Consider the following 24,153-nt stretch of genomic DNA (forward strand, 5'->3'; position numbering starts at 1 on the left):
CCATCATGTAGAAGCAGAAGTCTGACAAAGTGTGCGGCAAAATATATACTCAAATACACCGACCCTGTTGTTGCTCACTTAACAAGGCAGAATGAGTGGGGATGGAAATGTGACATGCAGCAGTTTACCAAAGGCGGCTAACACTACTTCTAAAACACACACTTGCCCCCACTTGCCTTCTGGTCAAACACAATAACTGCAGGATGCTATTTTGTTTACAGGAGCCAATGTTCCTTTATTGAAAAAGGAAGACCATATTGATTTTGTATTTTTACCACTTTATTTAAGTGCTAAAAATGTTGAATTGAGTCGAATTTGAGCCGCGCTGAGACTGAATCAGAGCCCGGTCGGATAGGATCGAGTTTGAATCCTCCTGTATTGAATCATTATAAATCTGCATCAGTTTTGTATTGGATCAAATCCCTGGTTGGAAGTGTTTCCTGTGTGTTATGAGTTCTGCTCACAATGCAGTGAGTCCCTCATGTTGTGATCCACCTAGAAGGGGAAGCAATTCCAGACACGAGGTAAAAACCGCACAATATTAAGAGACACAACGATGTGACAATGTTGTGATGAATTGTGCATCAGTGTATACGCTTGCATCAGCTGCTAATTGGACCACTTCGGCACATAACACGGTAAATGAGAGGGTTTGAAGAGCGTCGGTTGGATGATAGTATACTGTATGTGTCTGAGAGAGAGAGGGGCAGCCAGGCAGACTGAAGGAAAGAAGGAGAGGCAATCAGCTATCTCCCTACTCTAGCATCCAGACCAGACACATGGCCGCCATGTGGTTTTTCCAGAAAGCTGACAAAGAAGCTGAATAATGTATCTATCAGTCTGCCTGAGTGTGCCTAGCACCGGGCACTGAGGAGGCTGCCAGCTTGTTATAGGCTCATTACAGGTGAAGATGACATGTGGAGGTGCAGCCGCCTTGGCATTGTCTCCCTGCCCTGCCCTCCATAGAAGCCACAGCACTCTGTCACTCCCTATGGCACAGCGAAAGGGAGCGAGGTGATAGAGAAAGAGGGAATGAGCCTCAGTGCTCCCCTAACCCCCCAAAATGAAATTGACAGGCTTGCTGAAGTAATTGCTCCCAGCACTATTTTCTTTGGCAGGAAATACTGTTATCGACAAATAGGGGATTCAATAAGCGGCAGGAGATGAGGCTCTAGGCTGTGGTCAAAAGGCGGTATCTGTCCTCTACTGTTGAGGTTGCACTGTCTCCTGATACTCTATCACTCTGCCCTGCCCTTTCCCTCCCATACTCCTTTCTTTCTCTGCACTTTATCCTACTTTCCTTATCTTCTTAATATTCTGTCTGCGTCCCTCCCTCACTTTTTAAATCTTATTTCTTCATCTCCCCCTACCCGCCATCCGCCCCATATATACAGTATATTCCCTTCCTCCCCAATCTCTGGCATCTCTTTTTGAACAGGTTTCTTCTGTTGACCCTTTGTGTAAGGCCTGAATACTGGTAACGCTCCACTCCTCACTCCCACAGTCGACAGATTGTTTCTCTGGTGCCGAGGTGGTGTAATGTTGATATTATCCCAGAGGATTCCATTGATTTGGGCTAGGGTCATGGAACAGCAGTGCACGGCCAGTGTCTTTGGTTTCCAGAGGTAAAGGTCAGAGCATGCAGTGAAACCAGAGCTCTAGCTTTTCTGGACATAGTGGTGTGCCTGATGGGAACTACTGAGAGATAAGGAGATAAATCAAAAGTGTGTCTTTCCCTCACTCAGCTCTTTGTATTACCCAGGAAGTGATGTATTGAGGATGCAATGACATAATCGACCACATCAATTGAAGATGGATTCTGGCCTCAGCAGCATATTTACATTTTAAGTGTAGCTATATACCATGCATGTATGTTTTGGGGTTCCTTTTACTCCATATTGCCATAAGTGCACACATTTTGAAAGTTAAATTAAACACTACTTATAATTAAGTTTTTCTTTCAGACTAAGAATGAATTTGTGGTCGCGACCTCTTTGCTTTATGTTAACACTGAACGTGCCAACACCTAAGCCTTGAGAGAGTAGATCTCAAAGCTCTGTGTTCACCACATATCTTCTGTAAAAAAGAAAGTGGTTTTACAGTTTACATAGTCTTTCAATACATAAAGCCTTAATTATTCTTTAACAAGGACTGCAGCAGATGAGCGTTCTATAGAGGCTACATTGGAGAGTTTATTTGAGCATCATTAATTTGATTTTTAGTCTATCACAGGGCTATCACACACAGACTTATCTACACTCAACATTCACACCTATGGCGCTATACAGTTGATTGTATTTGGTCTGTGGGAGGAAACTGGAGAGGATCTGGAAGAAACATTTTTCCCCCCAGTGTTTTTTTTTTTTTAAACAGCAGTCAACTGAGTACGGAAAAAGACAATATCGCCGCTTCCTTTTTTTTTCCTTTTCTTCCTTCCATTCCACTTCAGCATGCACATATTTTCATCCCGTCCCAAAGTCTTGTGCAGTCGCTGTTATCTGGTGCAGGTGATGAAATTTGCCCTCACAGCAACTTAAAGTTTGGTCTGAGGCCAAACCTTTAAATAAATGTATATTCTGAAAAGCATTACATATCCAATTATTAGAAAGAAAGAACTAATAGTCAGAGATTTTTACAATTATGTTTAGAGCTGGTATAGTTTAGTTAATTTGGAGTGGATCTATGTCAAAATTAAAGAGTTATTGTGCTTGATGGGCTGTGTTGCAGGTTTGTGATGGAAAGCATTTCTACCGCTGTAATTTAATGGAAATACTTTTAGAATATGCTGGATGCTATGACCTGGCAGGCAAAGGTGAACCGGGTCATAGCTATTTGCAGTTGCCATTTCGTCTGGTAACAACAGCAACCTGCTTAGGCATTTGAGGAGAAGACACCATGGAGGAGCAACCTCCATAGTTATTAGGGTTATTAGGGTTACCTCCACTTTATTAAGGTGTATGGGCCCCCGAGCAGTAGCTGAGGGCAATGAAGCAACAACTTCACAGTATCTTGGTGACGAAAGACACTCGTATTTAATAAGATAAGATAAGATAAAAGTTTCGAATGGAAAGTTTGTGGTTATAGGGCTGGAACATTGCTACTAACTGACACAAGTAATTTTATTGCTGGATCACTGTCATTTCGTAATTGCTTAATTCAGCCAATCTGACACACACACACACCGCTTTGATCTCTAAAAACACCTAATATAGGTGTTGATTGTGCAACACAATTATAATCAGGGTGTTATACAGCTGTCATATCACCAGGCACAAGGTAGGGTTAGAATAAAAAAATGACATGTATAAAGACTGGAAAGTAATGGCCCTAGAACTGAACCTTGTGGCACTTCTAATGGAATTTTTCTTGTCTCAGATGAAAGAGTTTTGGATTGAGACCATCAATTTTTGATCTGACAGGTAGGACTGAAACCACTTCAAAACAGTGCTAGACAGCCCGACCAATATTTCCAACCTGATCAAAGCAGTGTTGTGATCAACTTTGTCAAAAGCAGCACAGAGGTCTATAAGTATAAAAGCTTTTGTGAGATCACAGTTGATCCTAATGTCGTAAGTAACTCTTGTCAGAGCAGTTTCAGTGATCTACCCTGCTCAGAAACCAGACTGGAACAGGCTTAACTTATCATTGTTTTATGACACATCTACTGAAACACTATGATTTTTAATTCAATTGCATTAGAGTGAACGGAAGCACAATTTACATCCCAAACAAATTCAGTGGTGTATTTTGCACATGGGGATGCCATTAATAAAACCTATGTAGTAACACTGACTGTTAAGGATTCAATGATGGTGTAACTTTTCCAAATGAATCCCAAGGAGTTTCCTTTTGAGTTCAATTGAGCAGTTTAAAAAAATAAATAAAACATTCCACTCAGGGTTTTGAAGCAAAATTATATTTTTGTTCTTAAGTTCTTAAAAACTAAGTTTGAAACCATAATTGCTTTGATTGAACATGTTATGAAGCCACTTACATTGTCTAAATGGAATCTTGAATTAAATCTCTTGCTAAATCAAAGTCACCACATTTCCCCCTGAGGCTCTGTTAAGTGTCTGCAATGCCTATCTGTCTCCATCATCCTTCTAATTTAGTTTTCTTTATTTTATTTTATTTATGTGTTTTTACATTTCCCCTATCATTAAGTTTTATGTTTTTATCTCCCGAGTGTAATTGTTCATATCCTAATGCCAAAAAATACATACAAGAAGTGTAAGGCAGAAATACACAACAAAGTGCTGTGATGTATTTGATAGTTTCCAAATGTAGATGATAATGAGAATGATTCTTACCTCTCCCTGTGGCCTAATAACTGCTGTCAGCCGGATAAAAACTAAGCCAGTCATGTCACATCTCCTCAATCACCTAATAGTGGTTGGGAAAAAGATGAATGCAAAATTGTTTGTATAAATCAAGCTTAAAGAAAGACAGAAAAGACAGAAACATGAGTGGATTATTACAAAATCAAGTAGCTGGTCATGTGTTTGGTTTAACCACACCTTACCCTTGAACCTTCTTTTTTTTAAAGATTAATACTAAAGTAATGAGAATGACAGTTCACATATACATGATATTGGTGTCATCCATGTATTTTTCAATACTAACTGACTGACTAACATGTTTACTTGCATGTGCTATTTTAAAAATGAAAGCCTAATTTGACTTCCTTATGGGCAAAAAACGTACCCCTTCGTTATAAAGATCACCTCTGCAGGCGGTTGGTGTGATTATACAGTATATCTGCACGATCAAATACATGCATCTGTTCATTATTGAACCGATCAAACTCTGAGCTCAGTTGGAACCAATAAAACATAGACAAATATTTGAGGCTTGCTGTTGCTCCACTGCCTTTGCGTTTTCCAAACAACAAAGAAATGAAAATGGTTCTATCACTGTGATTGTGCATTGCAGGAGAACAGCAGGCCTCTATTTTCTCACAGATAAATGAGCGAGCTTATTACATCCCAAACTGCCTATTAACTCAGCTCACTTTGTGGCGAACCAGAAGTCGAGTCGGATGAACATAATGAAGATGATTTTGCCCAGTAGTCTAGTCCAGGCATATTTGGTACAGAATGTCATTCCCCACCTGTAATGTGGTTCACTTGGACAACCAACCTGACAGTTACTAATTTAACACAGATTTGTGTCTTGGAGCCTTTATTTGGAGGCAATAACATGCTGTAAAACAAAGTAGCAGGCTTTTGGAACAACAACAAGTTATTTAACTGAAAACGCATGCATGCATCCATCCATCTCTATCCTGTGCTGCTCTTTTGTTGTTACCTTTGTATGAGCATCAATGACGCAAGAATACATTTACCTCAAGTATGAGCATCCTTTGTGAGCATAAACAGCCAGTGTTTGGCACTTACTGAATATTTTCCTTCATGGAGGACATGCGGTTCATTAGAGACTTGGCTGATAAAGAAAAAAAAGAGAAATTGGCCAGCACGTCCCGAGACAGTTCTATCCCTCACCCTCTGTTTGGTCTCAGCGTTTTGGCCAGCTTTTATCATTAGCACATTTGTAAAATTTATCATTTTTAGTCTTTCACACTGTTTATTACTGAACCCAAACTGGACCTTGGTTTAAAACATAGGATGTTGTTGAGTCTGAAAAAAAATGGTTTGCAATAAAATGTTGCTGTTGATCTTTTTAAGCATTCAATTACTTACAACTAGTAAGCTTAAAAGTTGGGTGTTGAAAGTTTGTAGTTTCTTTCATTAGAGAACAGGCAGAATGGGGCCGGGATCATCTCTACCCCTCCTTCTTCTAAATATGTACACTTCATTGCGGGGTGCAAACAGAAGCGGCTCACCAGGCAAATGACAAAACTGTGTGTTATGTGGCTATACGTTAACTTACAGATGAATGACATATTAAAAGTTTCACAAAGGATTTTGCCTATCCATTGCGTCCATATTCAAAATATGTGTTTTGTAAACTAAAGTATATATTTTGTTGTAATTCTTGGCTGGTTTTCATCTTTCATGTTTGCAAGAACTATTTTTTGCCTTTGATTGTCCTCAGTAACATTTGAAGAGATTCTGTCACATAACCCTGGATGATCTTAATTTTCCTCTTGATGTTTTGCTCTCTAGGGTGGTCTCAGGAACAGCAAGCATGAGTCTACACTCTCATCCCAGGAATATGTCCATGAGCTACGTTCTGGCATCACAGAAGAAAAGCTACTTAATTGCCTCGAGTCCCTCAGAGTCTCTCTCACAAGTAACCCTGTCAGGTTAGTACCTCGCATGCTTTACTCACTCAACAACGTGTTTCATTGAGGCCATTTCAAAAAAGTACTCCATTCCTAAACACTATGTGTGTGTGCCTGTCTCAAACAACTCGGACTAGGTTTGGAAGCTTACACAAAAGTTTGAGACACACTCTAATGATCCCGTTGGACAGGATCTACATTCAAGCACAATGCGTTAAAGTGTGAACAGAACATTGGAAACATTCAGCTGCAATATCTTTAAAAAAACCCTGAACACACTGGCTTTGAACTCTTGACAATCCCCTTGACTTTACTTCTTTGTCTATTTGTTTACTTCTTAAGGAGAGAAAATAAGTTCTTGCCAGACGTATCTGATCTCCTTCATACCATCTGCTGTAATTGGTTGCACAATATGTTAGGAAACCTCATAGGGCCTTTTCCATGTGGGCTGATCAGCATAACCTGTTGCATCGCTCTTTAAGCAAGTATAGCCAATTGTGTAGCTGACCAAACAAGCACCATCTTCCAGTTACTCGAAGTGTGTATGCCATTTTATGTAACTCTGTCTATGAAACCCTAATAGATAGGAAGTCTAGTTTTCCGCATCAGAAAACCAGCTTCTTCAAGACCTTAATAAGCTTATGGCTGTCACCCAGAGATCAACCGTGTGTCATGTGTTATACCCACCCCAAGTCTAACTGCAAATGGACAGTTCCCACACTCCTCCTTCAATCTGGTGTGGAGGTACTTAAAAATAGCTTTGCTGTAATTTTTTGATTTTTTTTGCTCTCAGATCCTGTTGGGCTTTGATTAACTCTAGCCTCAGTCATTTACAGATTTTGTCACGGATGGTTACCAAAATTTTCTCCCATCACTCTTGCAAATGGGATCATCAAGGGTCAAGGGATTTTCTGAATTATTTACTAGGCAACTGTTGAAGAGCTGTATCTTGTATGCATTATGTGAATCAATGAATGGTGAATATAAAACGGCCATTTCCTAATTGGAATACATTTTTATGCCCATGCTGTGTTGAGAGAAACAATCTGCTCGCATATCCCCAGAAGAGCATTTATGTGAACTGTGTGCTACAACCAGCATTAGTGTTGCATCCCTTCATTAAGTAAGTCTAACCAAGCTGGTGTTACTGTACATCCACAACTTCTAGGCCAAAGAACTTCAGTAAAATGCAATGTCGCTTTTAATTGGGGATCTCACCCTTCACTTTCTGCCCAAATGTGTCTGTCAGCTGATACAAGTAGAAGTGAAAGGTAGCAACAAGCTCTATCAACCTCTCAGCAAATTTTGCTCTAAACATTAGCTGGTAACATATCATTGTTATTACATTATACCGACACTTAAGACTGAGTTTGAGAGTTGTTGCTTGCTGTAGAAATGTTCTAGGGCTTATGTTGTCATGCATGCATATGGCGGATGAATATATTGTCCACCGCATGATTGCAAATCTGTGGAGTTGGTCTCCAGCAAGCTGTGGGGAGTCGAGCTGGCCTCTCCACACAGAAAGGCCAGCTGGTGCTTGGGGTATGTAAGTGAGGCCACAATTTCCCTGTGGGTGTTTTTAAATGCAAATGGTAGAACCTTTGACCATTTACTACGAGATCATTCCTGTATGGTGAAATAGCCTCCCACGGATTGGCCGTGTCCAACCTGGGAGAGAAGTACCGAGGTGTGTGTGTGTGTGTGTGTGTGTGTGTGCGTGTGCGTGTGCGTGCGTGCGTGCTGAGAAGGGCTGTAAGAGTGTGGAATGACACCAAATGTTTTTACGCCTCTCATTAATTCTTTCCCGGGAAAGGGACAGATTACCTTCTTGAAGCATGGATAAGGTTACTCCTAATTAATATGAATACACTTAATTCTCACGGATCACAACACACAGGAAATGCACGTGTGGTTAGCTGCTCTCGGACTACACTATGTTAATGTAACCTTTGTACGCCGTGTTTCATATACTTTAAATAAGCAGAGATGACGGCAGAGCAGTGCATTCGTGCTTGTTTTAATTCCTACCTGAGGATAATCACTTATCTGTCTTGAGATTTTGATATCATATTGAAATATACTGGAGATTTAACTCTTAGTAGCAGACAGAAAAACTCAGCAGGAGATATTTTTCATACCATTCCAGTTTCTATTGTTTTTTTTAAAGCAAGACAAACTTGATCCGAGATTACCTCACTGCTAATTTACTATTGCAGTCATAAATTAGCCACAGCTGGACATAAAAAGGATGACATTAGTAGACCATCAATACAATAACTGAGAGACAGAGGGCCAGTGAAACTTTATTAGTCCTTGTATTGTTGTGGATGCAGATTAAATTAGCAATAACTGCAGATTAATATCTTTGCAGCACTCTTGTAGAAACCAGCCTCCTCAGCTTCAAGTTTCACTGGGTGCTGCCTCTTCTTCATAACACAAACATATCCACGCTAATTTCAGACTGGGCTCATTTGAGAAACACTGAAAGAAAACCTTACCTAAGGTTCCAATTTAAGTCTTAAGGCCAGAAGTACCAAGCCTTGGGGCTGATTTAGGGCACAGATTTGACCGTTTCTGCTCTAAAAAACGTGTTTGTTTCATCTCAAAACAGGCACAGAGGTCTGGAAGCACTTTATTTTCATACGTACAGTATTTAAAGAAGGAATCGTGCAAAGAAATGGCAGGGATATTATCTGTGTGGTTAATTGCGTAGTCTGTTGGATTTACTTAAGTGTCAGTTCTGCATGAAATTCCTCCGCCTCCAAAGAGCAAGCACAAATTATGGAAGGTGTATTAAAGCTGCAGGTATATCACAGCCGCATTTGGTCGTACACGCTGTGACAAACATCACTTTCCCCACATCCAAAGAATTCCATTCCACGCACTTAACTGGAGTTTTGTGACATTTGGCAATGTTATTGGACGCATAGATTGTACTCGCATACCCCCCTCCCATCGGTGAACACATTTATTGAGATCGAAAAACACACACATATTCCAGGAATGTGCATGTAGTCTGTGACGCCACACACAGAATCACAAAGTATCTCAGCTCTGTCCCTGGCAGTTTCATCTTCAGGAAGTGCATCATGAACAGATGCTTTCTTTCATTTCACAACTGATTTCTGAATTCAGATTTCCTCACCTGCGCCTGTTAAACGCATGGGCGCATTCTTTGATTAGCTTCAACCAGAGTGAATTAGACCCTCATTTGGCACTAATTGCCAACGCATGACACCCTCATCTGGCGGCAACTTTTTCTGGATGGCTTATGTACGTGCATCTGGCCCTGGCTGACGTCAAGGCATCAATTTTTATTTGGACTTTAAATGTTTTTGACAGCAACCAGGCCTACACTTTCATCTAAAACTGCCAGTCATTTTGAAATGATCATCCCCAATGTTTATAGTGCTGTAAGCCCTCACAAAAAGTCTATTGAATTGAGATAGGTCAGACATGGAGACTGTATTGTGGCTGTTAAATCATCTGTCGAGATTGAAGGAAAGTGCACGTTTCCATAGTTACAGTTGCGCACAACCGGCACCGTCATGTCTCCCCTTGCTGCAAAAACCCTTCCAAACAAAGGCAAATACAGAAAGGCTCAGGTTCCAAGCCTTAACTTAACTTAACCGAACCTGTGCGCCCCTGGTACCTTTTTATTTGGCCTGGGTGAAGTTTATTTGCTTCCAAGTTTGAGGTCGGATTTCATGCATGTCAAAACATACTGGACCTCAGGGTCATACCCACCCTGGTTCTATTTAACCTGACCAAATAGTGTTCATGTGAAAGCACACATTAGTCATCACATAATTCACTTAATGGAGTCAACATCAATCATGCAACTGCTACTACCTGTTTTGTTTCTGTGGCTGCAGTTATAATTTTTTCTATATTACACAGGGATGGAAACAAAAAACAGTGCTCTGTTTTCATATATGTTGAGTTAAAATGGAAATATGACATTAATGCGTAAAACAATTCCTTAATAAAATAATTTCTTTACACTAAAATTAAAGTCTTATCATCAAGGTGTTTTCCTTCACAGTTGGTGCTTACTAATGCTTTTTGTTGTCCCTGTGATGTTTGGGCAGGCTGCTAATTTGCTCCCAGAGGCCTGTGTTTGTCTAATAGTTTAATTGGCTGGGCTGTGCACCTGTTTGGCAGCACAGGTGGCCGCAGGGCCGGTGTGGTGAGGGCCTTATCTCCCCGGCAGTCCCACACAGGTGTGTGGCATGCAGCCTTTGCAGATCCACCCACAGATGGCATTGCCTGAAGCGTTCACTGCCTGCTCTGCTTCCACTCTCTTCTCCTCATCTGCCATGTTCTCACTACTCTCTCTGTCAAAATTTCCCCAGCCAATTATTTATCTTCTACTTCATTCTCCCCCCTTTTAATTTTGTCATTTAGATACTCGCTTCTTAATTTAGAAGTGTCAGATTGACTCGCCACTTTTCATTAATTTCTTAATCTACTCCCATGAAGTGAGATGCCAAGTAACACAATTTACAGCCCTCTTATTTTTGCATTTAGAGAGGGAGACTTTTAGCTTTCTCTGACCTGTTTCATAGTTTTTTTTAACTGATTTTTTTTACATTTTTGAAAAATGTAATAGGCATTATGCAGTAATCTAATGTTAAGGACAAACGTTTACTGTATTTCCTTCTGCTCACTCCAAATAAACCATAAACTCTTCTGCTCTTGCCTGATTGCTCTTGCTCTTGCATTGATCAGGCATACTTTGATCGTAAGCAGCTCTGAAGTAGTAGGCTTAACTCTCACTGTCTCTCATCTACCTCAACTGTCGGTCCTCCAATAAAATTACCAATACAGTGAGTGTGGTTTTATTGGTTATGGGCAGCAGAGCACACATTCATGGCCTATGCTTTTGAGTTCCCTGTTTAGCCCCCAGCAATAGACAAGGAATCTGTCAAATCCCGACAGTGACTTCCATATTAGATCTGCTAGCTCTCGGATCCCCAAGACATATTTAAGCAAAATTGAACAGGACTCCTAACTTTTCATTATGTGAAATCTTCATGGTACCAGCCAAACATTTTCTCGGGGGCATTTTCTTGTTGGGTCTTTCAGTGGAGGCGGGAGACACTTGCTGACACCAGAGTTTCTCTTTGTGTCTGGATGCACAAGGTGTGGGTTGTTGTGATGATCTTGCTGCTCTGCCACACAGGGTTCTCCCTCAATCTGAATCAGTCTCACCAGCTTTTGCTTTTCAGCCAAGATGAAAGCATGCAGCTGAGCACTGAAGGTAGCACGGAGCACTGGTAATGGGCTTTTTATGAACTTTGAAGTTACAGTTCTGTGTCTTTTAACAGGAAGCTGGTGGACCTGTCCGTCTCCCCTAATGCCTAGCATGATAAAACACCTTTAATACCAAAAAAATCCCTCATTCTATCATCTCATGCTGCATCCTAGCGGTATGGCAAATAAGGAAATAGCAAGTTTACAATTTAGAAACTGCAGCTAAACAGGTGAAACTCTGGATTCCAGTTGAGACATATAATCCAAACTTTTTCACCTTTCCTCCTGATTCGGAAAAACCTGATGTATTTGTTTTCTTGCTCTATTAGAACAGACAATTTGAAGAAGTGCTATGAATTTCTTATAATATAAAAGCACAAAAGCACTGTTTCAATTTCCGAGAACCACTCAAACACACTGAAGTCGTATGCACCACTTGAATCTTGATTTAATACTTGATTTGGAATACACCACATTCAATGCAATAGAACACACACACACACACACACACAGACACACATCATATATTGCATTGTAAAGTTGAAACGCCAATGAAAATAATAGCACTTATTTAACTTTGTTTTAAATCCACAAATGCTGGAGCTCTTAGTTGAAAACCAAGTATCCTTTGGGTTTTTTTTATACTGCATTATTGTCCACAGAACAACACAACATAAAAGCTGCAAAGGCTTGCCGAAAATTATATACCTGTCAGCTAAATGGAAATAAGCAGAAGGATAATAGAAAATCTGCAGGAACGACTATAACCCTAATGATCGACTGTGCTTTCTTCACCCTACACTTTTATTACTCAACATTTCTTCACGCCCCTCAGCTGTTAGCCTCGGTGCTGAAAGTCCCTGAAACACTCTAGCAACGTTTCCCATACTGCTGTCAACTTGTTATTGCCACTTTGTCAGGAGTGATACAGGAAGATTAAACTATATTGGAGCAAACGAAGAGATTATTCTCTTGATAGTGTAAAGATGGGTGTAAGTTTTTCATATTACAAGTCACTAAAAGGTGAAAGGTGATCGTAAACACAGTGTGCGGTCTGTTTGAGTAAATAATGTAGATGAATGTAAATATTGTAGGTGGAGGCCATGAATAATGCAGTATTGATGAAAAGACATCTGGAAAATAATAATAATCTACCAATGGATAATAGAAGCAGGAACTTGTAGCACCTACAACACACGGATGTCATAAACCCGTCTTCTTAGTCTCAGTAGCTCAGTCTCTGTCTGCCCACTTGGCAACTTCAGTCTGAAATCTTATCCGTCACAGGTGAAAATTGTGAATAGTGGTTTGTAAGACGTGTGTGATGAGGAGTCAGCGCCGCACTGATGAATGATGTCTGCGCAGAGGGTTTTGGTAGACAGCAGAGTGCCGGCTCTGTCTGCCCTAGCTCGTGTGTAGAGATGAGTAACTGTTTCAACTCACTCCTTCTTTGATGTAAAAATAACTCTCTATGTCAGTAAAGTACCCATAACTGATCCTCGGTATTCATGTTGTGTTTCTAGGTGGTGCCTTTGTAGGCTCCACCTGACTTCTTTGTGAACTTTATCAGAGTTTAGGGGACAGACAGAGCAAGTCTTTGGGAAACATGCAGAAACAACACTACACTGTGAAGTCTGTGTGCCAATGTCCATTGACGTTCCCCATTGACAAAGGAAACAGGAGAGTTTGAACTTTGAACTTTCTGGGCTAAGCACCGTGCCTTCCCATTCCATTTGCTTTGTAATGGGGAAACTAGCCATTTGACTTCCTGGGCAAGGAAGGAGGAGAGAGAAAAGATTGCACAAAAGCTAACCTGTCAGCGCTATGAAATAAATTGTCACCGTAGCCGCAGTAAAAGATGAAGCAGGGGCTTTAAGCTGTACTCTGGGGTCTTTTTCTTTGTACTGTGCCGTGTGACTCGGCACTGCAGACTACCGCTGTTATTACAAGCCACTTTCAACCACCCTCAGGCCTCCGACAAGAAGTTTTTCTGTCACTTTTCAAGGAGAAACAAGACAGAAGTGTGAGGGCATTGCATTATCATTAAGAGTGAAGTTTATGGTCTGAGCTCTCTGTGGTTTTATGCATCTTCCTCTAAAGGGCACACTCATTGCTCATTGCATTTGTTTGTGTCTTTTATCTTCCCAGCCAGTTTGGTTCAATCATATTCACATTTCCGAAAAAAGACTTCAATTGGAGCATTAAATATGGCCCGTATATTATGACACCTCAACAGACGTGATGAGCAGTCAGAAATGAGGAAGTTAACTAGTTTTTACCCTTGCGGCTGACTTCATAGTTGACGTTCGCCCTTCCTCCTTAGAGGCAATGAAAACGATTTTAGAGACATAAACGTCCTCGGTGTCTGGGTATATTTTAAGAGTGATGCCCATTTCATTTTATGACACCATCTGTTAACCTCCAAGATAGCCGTATCTGTTATGGCCCCAGAGTGAGGCGTACATAATACGGAAATATCTGATTTGAATTCCACATTGATTTGGCTGTAAATAACCTTGCACGGGTAAAGGAAATGTATGTTTAATACATGGCAGCGGTTACCTTCATTTCTACATGTTTTGGGCAGTTTACGTTTCCTTTTCTCCATACTTTCTCCTTTTCTCCACTATTTTCATTTTGGAGGCCTTGAATTGAACTTTTGACTGAAATCCTGGAAATCGTCAAACATATCACTCCCTATGTGTCCAGTACTAGCATTTTTTTATTTTAATGTTTTCTGCTATGTAGGTCATAAAACAGACACTCATGTGACTTGACCCAGATATGTTAGTGTAGTTTTGTGGATGAAACGCCACAGGAGTCTTCACACTAATGCGGCCCTGACTTATGCTGAGCTCCCAGCGGTAGGTATGGGTGACAGTTTGACCAAGCACTCAGGAGATTTATGTCAGACCTCTCTCTCTCTCGCTCTCTCTCTCACTCTTTTTGTTTCTTGTACTTTCATGGTCAATTGATTAAAGCAAAACAACATAGGTATTCCTATCTGTTGTGACTGTATGTATTTATGTTGTGATCGCGTCTTAATCCTAACCCAGCAGTGTGCCTTTTGTTTCCATTTAACAAGAAATAACAATAAGTTTAAAGCTATTCTAGACTGAGCACCAAAGTATTTTTGACCTTTAGGATAGATAGGGGAAAAAGTCACAGTGACCAAAGCAAAGTTTTGAAATTGAGTCAGATGTTTGAACCAGCATTTGTACATTGAATTTTAATGACAGTATGAGACCGGCCAGGAGCAAAGGCTTCAGGAAAACAACAGCAAGATGACTTTAAGTAGAAACCATTCTTTGAAAGTGTATCATGCCCATGTATTTCCCTGTCGCACTCAGAAGATGAAAAGCATCTCTGAGAATCTGTAGATACAACACATCAAACCAACTGATTCTCCCTTAGATCTTTTCAACGCATGCAAATCTACAACCCAGCAGTACAGTCAGTCAGTCTGATCAATCGTCAGTCTGCCAGTTCATCTGGTTCCTTGCCGCTACGTTTACTAGGTAGTGGAGACAGTTCTGGAGGGATTCTTGGTGTGGTTCATGAGATAATTGGAAATTTCATTAGCGCTTTGCACTCTGTGGGGGTGTGTTTCAAAGCAACTGGGGAGCGTGTGTGTAACTGTCTGTTGTCAACAGTCTCTGAAAATGATTTAATCTTAATGCACATTTCCTCTCAGAAATCTCTTAGACGCTCACTCTCTCAGGCACTTACTTTTGCTGTCTCCGCTGCTATTTCACAGCAATAACACCAGTACAGCTACAGACCCATTCAGTTTCAACAGTGGAACATTCTTAAGTATTGCAGACCTGTTGTTAAAGCCACTTTTTGGCATCCTGCTGAGACTCAAATGCCATTAGAAGTGCAAAGTGTTTTCTTCGAGCAGCACGCCAATCCCTTTCCTATGCTTTGAGCTACACCAGCAATTGCATTGTTGAAGTGCTGACACCAGAATTGTTGTCCACAGAGTGTGTTACTAGAACCAATATCAATTACCAATACTGCTCCTGTTGGTTCTTTCAGCAGATGTGGGGCTATATGGCTTGAATGAGGTTTTCATTCATTGCGCTGTTATCATTAAGAAATGTAATCAGTTGAAGAGAGGCCACTTTCTCACACGCTCAAACACCTATTTAAAGGTATATTAGATGCATTACATTATGCACTTTTTGATCATTATTGTCCAGCCATTACACATCCTCTGGTGTGATTCATTATATTAAAAAATGGTGTCAGTCAGCGAGAGGACTGGAAGATTACCAGGATGTCTCATTCCACTGACAGAGCTCTTGTCATTTAGATGGAAAGAGTGCAAATTACATGTAATAATCTGGGAATGGCATGGGGAGGATATCATCAGTGCTGTCTGCCCGTTCATTAGAAAGTCTGCACAGACCAGTGGTTTCACTCTTGAGTATTTGTAATTTTGTGGAATGGAGTACGTTTCTGTAATTTCCTCATAAACCCAAAGGAATCAAGTGTTTTATCAATGATCCATTCTGTTTGGGATGATGTCGTATATGAGTAAGAGTTAATGGAACGGCACAAAAGAAGACACAAGGCAGATTGTAAACATCTTATTTGTCTGTGTACTGTGATACTAGTTTTTCCTTGTTTATAGTGTGTGTATGTGTGTGTATGTGGTGTGTGCATGCCTCATGATATCAAACTGTAATCATTGGGATACGGGTTGGAAACAATGGTGTCCCCTGTATTATTTTCAAGTTTTGATTTTTATATTTATACAATTCCTGATTGTTTCAAGTTCTGATGAATGGTGACCTCTCTGGGCAGGAAACACAACAAATCAAACTCCAGGTTGAAATGTGTTGAAAGTGAATAGCTCCTTTTATAAATTGTGTTTAGCACAAAGTATTTCTATATCAACTTTGCTGTTAGCGGAGTTTACCGAAGTTGGATTGAAATTTGACACGCGTACTTAACATTTACTGCATGTAGTAATCTATAATCATAATTGCAGGTATGTTGCCCTCACACATTTATGGTCAATTACACATCAGCAATAATTACTTAGCATGATATCATGGTTTAGATGTTCTCTTGGAGCATGTGTATTTATTGAATATAATAACTTATGGCTCATAAATTTCTGATGCAGAATTTTGCTGATGACCCTTTTAAGTTGATGGGGCTCATAATGTTTTTCTAAATGATTCCATTTTTACAACACTGGATGTGAACTGATGCCAAAAGTTGTATTATTGTAGAAACTGAAATTAAGTAAATGGAAATTTCATTATAACCAATAACTTGCACATATTTTAAGATGAAATGGGAAGTAACTACTAGTATCAAAGACCAGCAGATTAAGTTGAAGATTATCGTGCTGATCTTGTTAATATTAAGTTATATTATGTACTTTTAGTTCTCATTTCATGTTTTTTGCTTTTTAGTTTTAGTTTTAATTGAATTTGCTTTATTTACAATGATTTAGACGTACACAGACATCCAGAAGTGTCAGTGAATATAAATCTCTTACGTGGGAAAAACAATGTATGCAGTAAATGTTAATGTTAATCTTCCCTGTACGGGCACATGTACGGTAATATGCTGTGCATTTGTGTGACATAACAGATTAACAATCCTTGTTTTTGGCTGCAGGGGAAATTATTTGCAAAGGCCATGACCTTTAAGATAACGTTTTTAGTGTTTAATGTACGATATTCATTAAATTTGGACACATACTGTATGTTAGTCACGCTTTACAAAAAGGAATAACAACGATGAGACAAAACTAAGTAAATGCTGTTTATAGTTATATTAGAGAAAAAAATACAGTACACTTAATGTTCGATACCTGTTATCTGATATGTCCTGTGCATTAAAGTTAATTCAGCAAGCTGTTAAATTGATCAGGGGATAATGTGGCTCTGTGCTTTGCATGGCAGATCACTAAGCAGATGCTCATGGTGCTTGGTTTCAAGCTATAATGTTCAGTGCTGTTTGTTGGAACAAAGCATCAGGCCTCAAGTGGAAATGTGTATAAATGAATAGGTCAGTAGTCCCACAGAGGGACAGTCGTTTGGCTTTGCTGGTAATACAATATGAAAGATATTCCACTTGTGCAGAAACTTAAGATGACAAAAGCTCCCTACCTAGCCATGATAAAATAATAAATACCTGTCAGTGGTCTGAAATTCATGTGCATATAACCCATCAAACCACAAGAGCCATGATTGGTCAAATAAAAAGCATGAGAGGTTCAGTTTCCCAGTGGGAAAGCATTTCAGTGGATGGCTGATGACACTCTATAATGCATTCATCAATCTCCTATGCTGTATTTCCCATACAAAGTACTATATTCAGAAGTTTGATTACCTATATGCTTCGAACATTTCCTTTGTTACTTCCTCTGCTACGGTATCTTGTCTTCTATTTTAGTTATATACCGTAACTGTCCTCTTAATCTCTCAAGTAACTACTAGCAGTGCAATTATGGATGGATCATATCTTTTTCTTGCCTTTTTAAACATTTACGGAAATTGAAATCTTAGTTGAACGTGAATATAAAGACCGTCTAGCTGATAGAGGGAGCATGTGAATGATTTTGTATTTAATGCAGACTCACACTGAACGTAGGCACTTCTTCAAACACATCTTCTGTTTGCTAAATGGCAGGTGACGTGAGGTGACATAGTCTGAAACTGTTGTAGGTGAAAGATGCTCTTTGACAGTGAGGCAGCTAGATATCTTAAGTAGCAAGTACAACAAGTTCACACGAGAAACGTGGCATTTTGAAGTAAACACTGTAATGGAATTTTAAAGAGGCTGAATTGTTTGTTCGTGACTCTTCAGATTTTTCTCATTGCTTAGTAGTATAATGTGAATAGATCTGTTGATTATGTCTGAAAAGATGTGCTAAACATTCAGCACAGATATTTGCAATGCTTATATCTTATGGTACTAAACATAAGTACAACATAATTGCATCCAGTTTGTAGAATGGTACAAAAACGCTTCCCTAAGACGGAGCATGAATTTTTCATTTTGCCGGCGGAATATACATGATTGCAGAAAGTAACACAATTTGGTGGCACTTAACTAGAGGATTATAGCCATCAATATTAGATGAACAAGTTCTGCTCCAAATTAATGAAATCCTTGGATGCATGCCCACATTAGCAGAAGAGACTGCAAAGGGAATGATCTGATCTGCTTTTCCTGCACTTAGGAGTCTCTACATTGATGTTTGAATGGCCAGTTGAAACCAGTTCTTTACTTTGTAGATCCCACCACACACACACACGTCATTGCTTTGCTTGCTGAGTAAAACACATGAATTTTAAAAAAAAATAGTTTTTTTTTTTTTAGATTGGAGATCATTTAGTATTAATATTTTTCTCTTTCTTAATTTCACGAATTGCTCAGAGATTTGCCGATATTCTCAAGTTTATATTGCTCCATAATGAAAAGTACAGCAGAATAAGAAGCATGACTAATTACTAATCTTTTGCATATTGTCATTAAATACACGTGTCGATGTAACAACAGCAGTAATCAGAAATTACACATTAATCTCATCATCTCAAAGATCATCATCTTTATTTGAACAATGTTTGTGTCTTGCACACGTCGGGTGTTTCACTTTCAGTTCTGTTTTACTTCCAAAGTTGAGAACAGGCTAATTGTTAAAAATCAACATCAATAGAGGCAAGCACCATAATCATCATCCAATTAAACTGCAAAAAAATATGACAGTGTCTTATTGCACCAGGATTCATTGACTATATTGTTGATGAAATGCTTCTATTGGCATGCACAAGCCATTGTGAACCAGCAAAATCTGACATCATCAATTTGGATTTATGTTCTACAGAAGGTTCTCCTGTTTGAAATTGGAAATATGTAAAGTAAGCAGTAAATCATCTGCTTCGTGAACGTATAACTCATCATGACCAAGTGAATTGTAATACATATCACGATTTCATCATAATCATGTGAACTTGCCCCTCTTCTTGCCACAAAGGCTCAAATGTCTGTTGTGTCTTGTGAGTGCTCGTCACACACATAACTTGCACAAAATCTCACTGTTCTGTTGTAAGAGAAAGAAACGTTCCTTTGCAGAAACAAAGGTGCCATGCCCCGCTCTCACAGGACTGACATTACCATCTAAGATGCTAACTATCATGAACAAAGACTGTGGATTTAATCCATTGTTTGGTCTCAGCAATCTTGCATTCTTCCACCCCCTTTGTTGTTCCAGCTCATTATTTGCTCTGATCACCAATGCAGATAGTTTTCTTCCTTTTTCCTTTCTTTATAACCTTGAATATGTGCAGCTCAAACGGCAGGAGAAAATTCCGTCTTGAAGCCTTATAGCAAGCAGGCATTTACAAATGAACATTATGCTGTTTTGTTTTTATTAGGAAAAGAGATCATTATAATGCAGTACAGTAAACAAATTGTCTGTACTTGTCTCCTAATGAAATTTGAGTAACGGTCGGTGGGGGTTGTACCGCTTGCTAATTTCATCACAGCTCGGAGAAATATCTCAGCTCTACTTCAGCACTGGCCGCGGGCTAACACTGTACATCGCATCCCTAATTGAGGGTCTCCTCCGACTCACTGAGTCAATACAAATGACTTTAATACGCAAACCATTATTATTTCGAATCATTGTCAAAAGGCAGGATAAATCATTGACTTATAGCCCATTAATGTCAGAAAATTGCTCCATGCATTTTGTGTTATTGACAGTTAGGGGCCTGAAAACAAGTAACGCTAATGACATAATCTGGCTGCGACCACGGCGTCCCTGCCACCCTCCTCGTGTCTCCCTCTTCTCCTGGCATAGACAAACGGGGCTCATCTGCACTGGATCATTTGCCGTCTCCTGATACGCTGTGGTTTATAGCCAATTATCTCTCGCGATCCATTATCGATTACAGTGTTATCTTTCTCGCATTGCTTAATCTTTTGGCGCAGGAACACAGCATCTTGCAGGCGGGGGGGCGGGGGGGCGGGGTGGGGGGGGGGCCTGGATGCATACTGCTAAGTGATGGGAACACTAGTTGAGATGGATGGGTATTCTTTTGCTTGTAAATGGGGACTGTTAAAATTCAAAGTGATTCAGACTGTGTTCGGAGGATGGCTTTTGATTTGCAGCTCTCTCAATTAGGAGTTAAAACACACCGCGGCAGTCATTTTCTCACAGTGAGTGCTAAACTCATGAAATTTGTCCAAACGACTGTGTTCTTCAGGGATGAATACAATCCCGTTTGCGACGGCCGCACTCCATTCATCAAAATGCCTCAAAGTCGACCCCGCTGCTCAATGCGACTATTGATTAGTGCTTTTGTGCATGTGTGTGTGTGTCTGTGACTCCTCTCCAGCTGGGTGAATAACTTCGGTCATGATGGTCTTGGCCTTCTTCTGGATGCTCTTGAGAGGCTGCTGGACAAGAAGCAGTGAGTGTGAACTTCTATCATTACGCCCCATGTTTGTCGTGTTTTGCTGTGTCTTGGTGTTTATCTGATAACGGTATTCTTATCGATTACTCTTGTTTTTCAGGCAAGAAACTATTGATAAACGGAACCAGCACAAACTCATCCAGTGCTTGAAGGCTTTCATGAACAATAAGGTTTGTACAACTTGCTTATGAAGACAAAGGAGGAAAATGAGATGGAAAAGTAGCTTCATTTCCATCCATATTTTGTTTATTCGCACTGTAGAATGATTTGATACCACATCTGTAAAACAAATGTACACGTTTTATTTAGTTTACTGGACAAAAATGCCTTAATTTAAGTCCTTTGGTCTTGATGTAAGCCATCCACTTATAAATGCTGTCTTGGAGTCCAGGTGGTCCAGGATTCCAAACCTGATCTGAATGCAGAGGTTGTCATGTCTGGGATAATGAGACAGCAAAGTAGAGCTAATTTTACCATCTCAGGCCTACAGTCTTACATCTTTTAATTATCTTTTTTTCGGTGGTTCTGGCTCATTTCTCAAAAGTAGCACACGTTTCAAGGATAAATGAAGAATTGATACGGCCACTGTTTAACTCAATCCCCACACGTGGTCATCTCTATCCACGTCTTCACATGCGGGGAGATTAAAAGGTAGAGGAAACTATATGTATTTGTCCCTATAGTCCTGTCCTGAATTGAATTAATTCATCATCCCCGCCATTGTGTCCTGTGGCCTCGTTGTCCCTCCTTAAATGAAAATGAAGTCTAACTATAACTTACATTACAGCTTTTTTGTGTTATTCGTATCTCAATCAAATTTCTTAGCGAACGCAAATGTTCTCATTAATTCCTTCCCAATGGACCATTTCTGTGTTCCACCCCCCGCTGTCTCTCACAGTATGGACTGCAAAGGATTTTGGGAGATGAGCGGAGCCTGTTGCTGCTGGCACGAGCGATCGACCCCAAACAGACGCACATGATGACGGAGATCGTCAAAATCCTCTCCGCAGTCTGCATTATAGGAGAGGAGAACATGTGAGTGTGTATCGCTTCATCAGTCATCGCTTTCTCCTCACACATCTTACCCCCCAAACACACACACGCAGAAACTTCAGTGGAGTAAGAAATCCATGAAATGTTAATGTGCTTTTGCTTAGCAGGACATAAGCAGCACTCAAAGTCGGGTTGATATGGAAATAACACAGCAGGGCTTCACAATCTTCAGACAAAAATGTCATTGCTACAGCTTTATACTTTTTAATAAAAGCAGTGGTAAAATATTAAATTTCCCAAAATATTCTTCTCTGTTCTGGTCACACCCAGCTCTTCTTGTTATGTCTGCACTCACAATAACACCATCAAGTTTCCCCTCACTCACAGTCAGTGTGCCGGTGATCTCAGATAGCATAGAAATGTTTTGGCTCCCCATGGCCAAGTGATGCAGTTTAGTGTTTTTAGTGTTTTGAGCTGCTCGGTGTAGTTTACCACGGACACACAACCTTGCTGACAGATTATAAATTGGATTTAGAGGAGTGTTTTTTATTGTTTCCCTCCAGGCTGGACTAGAATAACAATGACACTTCAAAGTCAGTCTGTATGCAGCGGAGGAAATAAACAAACTCACAAATGTTGGGAGCTGCAGCTGAGTTCTGCAGCGTGTCTCGCAAAGCCGAGTATTCACACAAGCCTCCCTGGTTGGAGTTTTGACCCCCCTCCCTGTCACTGTGCATGTTCCAAACGTCATTTTGGGCGGTGTTGAATATGGGGAGGTGTCAAGTCAAGTTAATATATAGAATTATGCTATTAGAGCTGTTTTTATTTTATTTTCCAGGCTTTGTGAAGCTTTGAATAAAACAAAAGGATTGAGCAACAATCATTTGGGAGAAAAGAATGGATTAGAAACTTTATTTATTCAGCTTCAATTGTAATACACTGATCACAACAAAAAAAGCAGCTGCCATATCTTAATCTTAACAAATATGTGCCAATCTTGGTATCAGTTGCACTTTGTTGTACGTGAATGATACAATATCTCAAATACAGGAGTTTGCATGCTCCAGGATTCGGCAGCAGGCAGGCCGAGATTTAAAACAAAGTTAAATTCATTACTAGTATCTTATTAGGACTACACCATTTGTGTCAACAGTTGTTTGGCCTCTGCAGGGGCGTACGCTATAAGTGTACTTCTAGATTTACTTAATATTGTGATGTGAATTCTTAGTATATTCACCACAGAAGATTTGGGACTTTTTTGATAAAACTATGTCATTAAACCCGGAAGATCTTTTTTCATCTTCAGTGCAGTGCGAAACAAGAAACTAAATTACCTTGCCCTACATTTAACACTAGACTGTATATTTAATAGTCACATTTCAATCTCTGCACTGCCAATGATAGTCACAGTAGTAGTAATAGTAGAAGTAGTGACAGTAACAGTTTCAACTCCTCAGCACTGGCAGGTTGGTGATTGAGTTTAAGGTAGGTGTCAAAAAGTGCTCTTCCATATTTACCCCAGTCTGTGCGGTTATGGTTACATACACCTGTCAGGCAACTCCTCCATCCATCAGGTGCGGTAGCTCTTCACTCAGCCTCACAAACCTTCAGCTTGTTTTGAATATCGGTAGATATTTTGTTACTTTCCTCCGCTGTCTTTGTCGTCGCTCAAAATCCAAACATTTCTCCTAAGACTGTGACTCCAGCCAAATGAATGTAGCTGCCTTGATGAGTGAAGCTTGTTTAAGTTGTCCCCTGCTTTGCACTGCCTGTGAAAAACATCCCGCAGTGGTTAGTGGAAGTAGCCGCAGATTCCCAAATTGGCAGTGGTGAAAATGCTGAGTTGCCTTAAGTGGCTGGTTGGATGGGTTTGTCATGTTTTCCCAGTAATTATATCCGATTTTGCAAAGTTAACAGACTTAATCAAGCTGTCTGTTTTTGTTTGGGGAGCCAAAATGACCAGACTTTTGGAATTATGGTCCAGGGGAGATTTGAAAATGTTCTTTATCTGCCATGCTGGTACGCAGAGTGCAATCTCAGCAATGTTAATTTCCAATATGGTAACTCCCAGAAGAGGTTAGATGACAGTGTTACTGCTCTGCTCCTTTTCATGACTATTTTCAACATATTTATTTTTTCTTTGCTGTTTATTTTCTGTAATTTATTTGCTGCAACATTTGAACGAGTTAATTTGCGCACCCTTGTGAATAAATA

The 24,153-nt window shown here is 40.0% G+C and overlaps 1 protein-coding gene across 4 annotated transcripts in view; it reads left to right on the plus strand.

The window, feature by feature from the left end:
- The window catches only part of diaph2 (diaphanous-related formin 2), a 326,344-nt gene that overhangs the window by 79,172 nt on the left and 223,019 nt on the right, over nucleotides 1-24,153 (plus strand). For all 4 annotated transcript variants that reach the window (XM_076149017.1, XM_076149018.1, XM_076149020.1 and 1 more), the window contains 4 exons: nucleotides 6,126-6,265; nucleotides 20,869-20,943; nucleotides 21,047-21,116; nucleotides 21,845-21,981. In XM_076149017.1, coding sequence (XP_076005132.1) covers nucleotides 6,126-6,265; nucleotides 20,869-20,943; nucleotides 21,047-21,116; nucleotides 21,845-21,981 — 422 coding nt within the window. The remainder of the gene's footprint in view (nucleotides 1-6,125; nucleotides 6,266-20,868; nucleotides 20,944-21,046; nucleotides 21,117-21,844; nucleotides 21,982-24,153) is intronic.

Source organism: Genypterus blacodes, unplaced genomic scaffold (genome assembly GCF_046128005.1).
Source record: "Genypterus blacodes isolate CSIRO-AG114 ecotype Tasmania unplaced genomic scaffold, CSIRO-AGI_Gbla_v1 ptg000044l_1, whole genome shotgun sequence".
NCBI classification, from domain to species: Eukaryota; Metazoa; Chordata; class Actinopteri; order Ophidiiformes; family Ophidiidae; genus Genypterus; species Genypterus blacodes.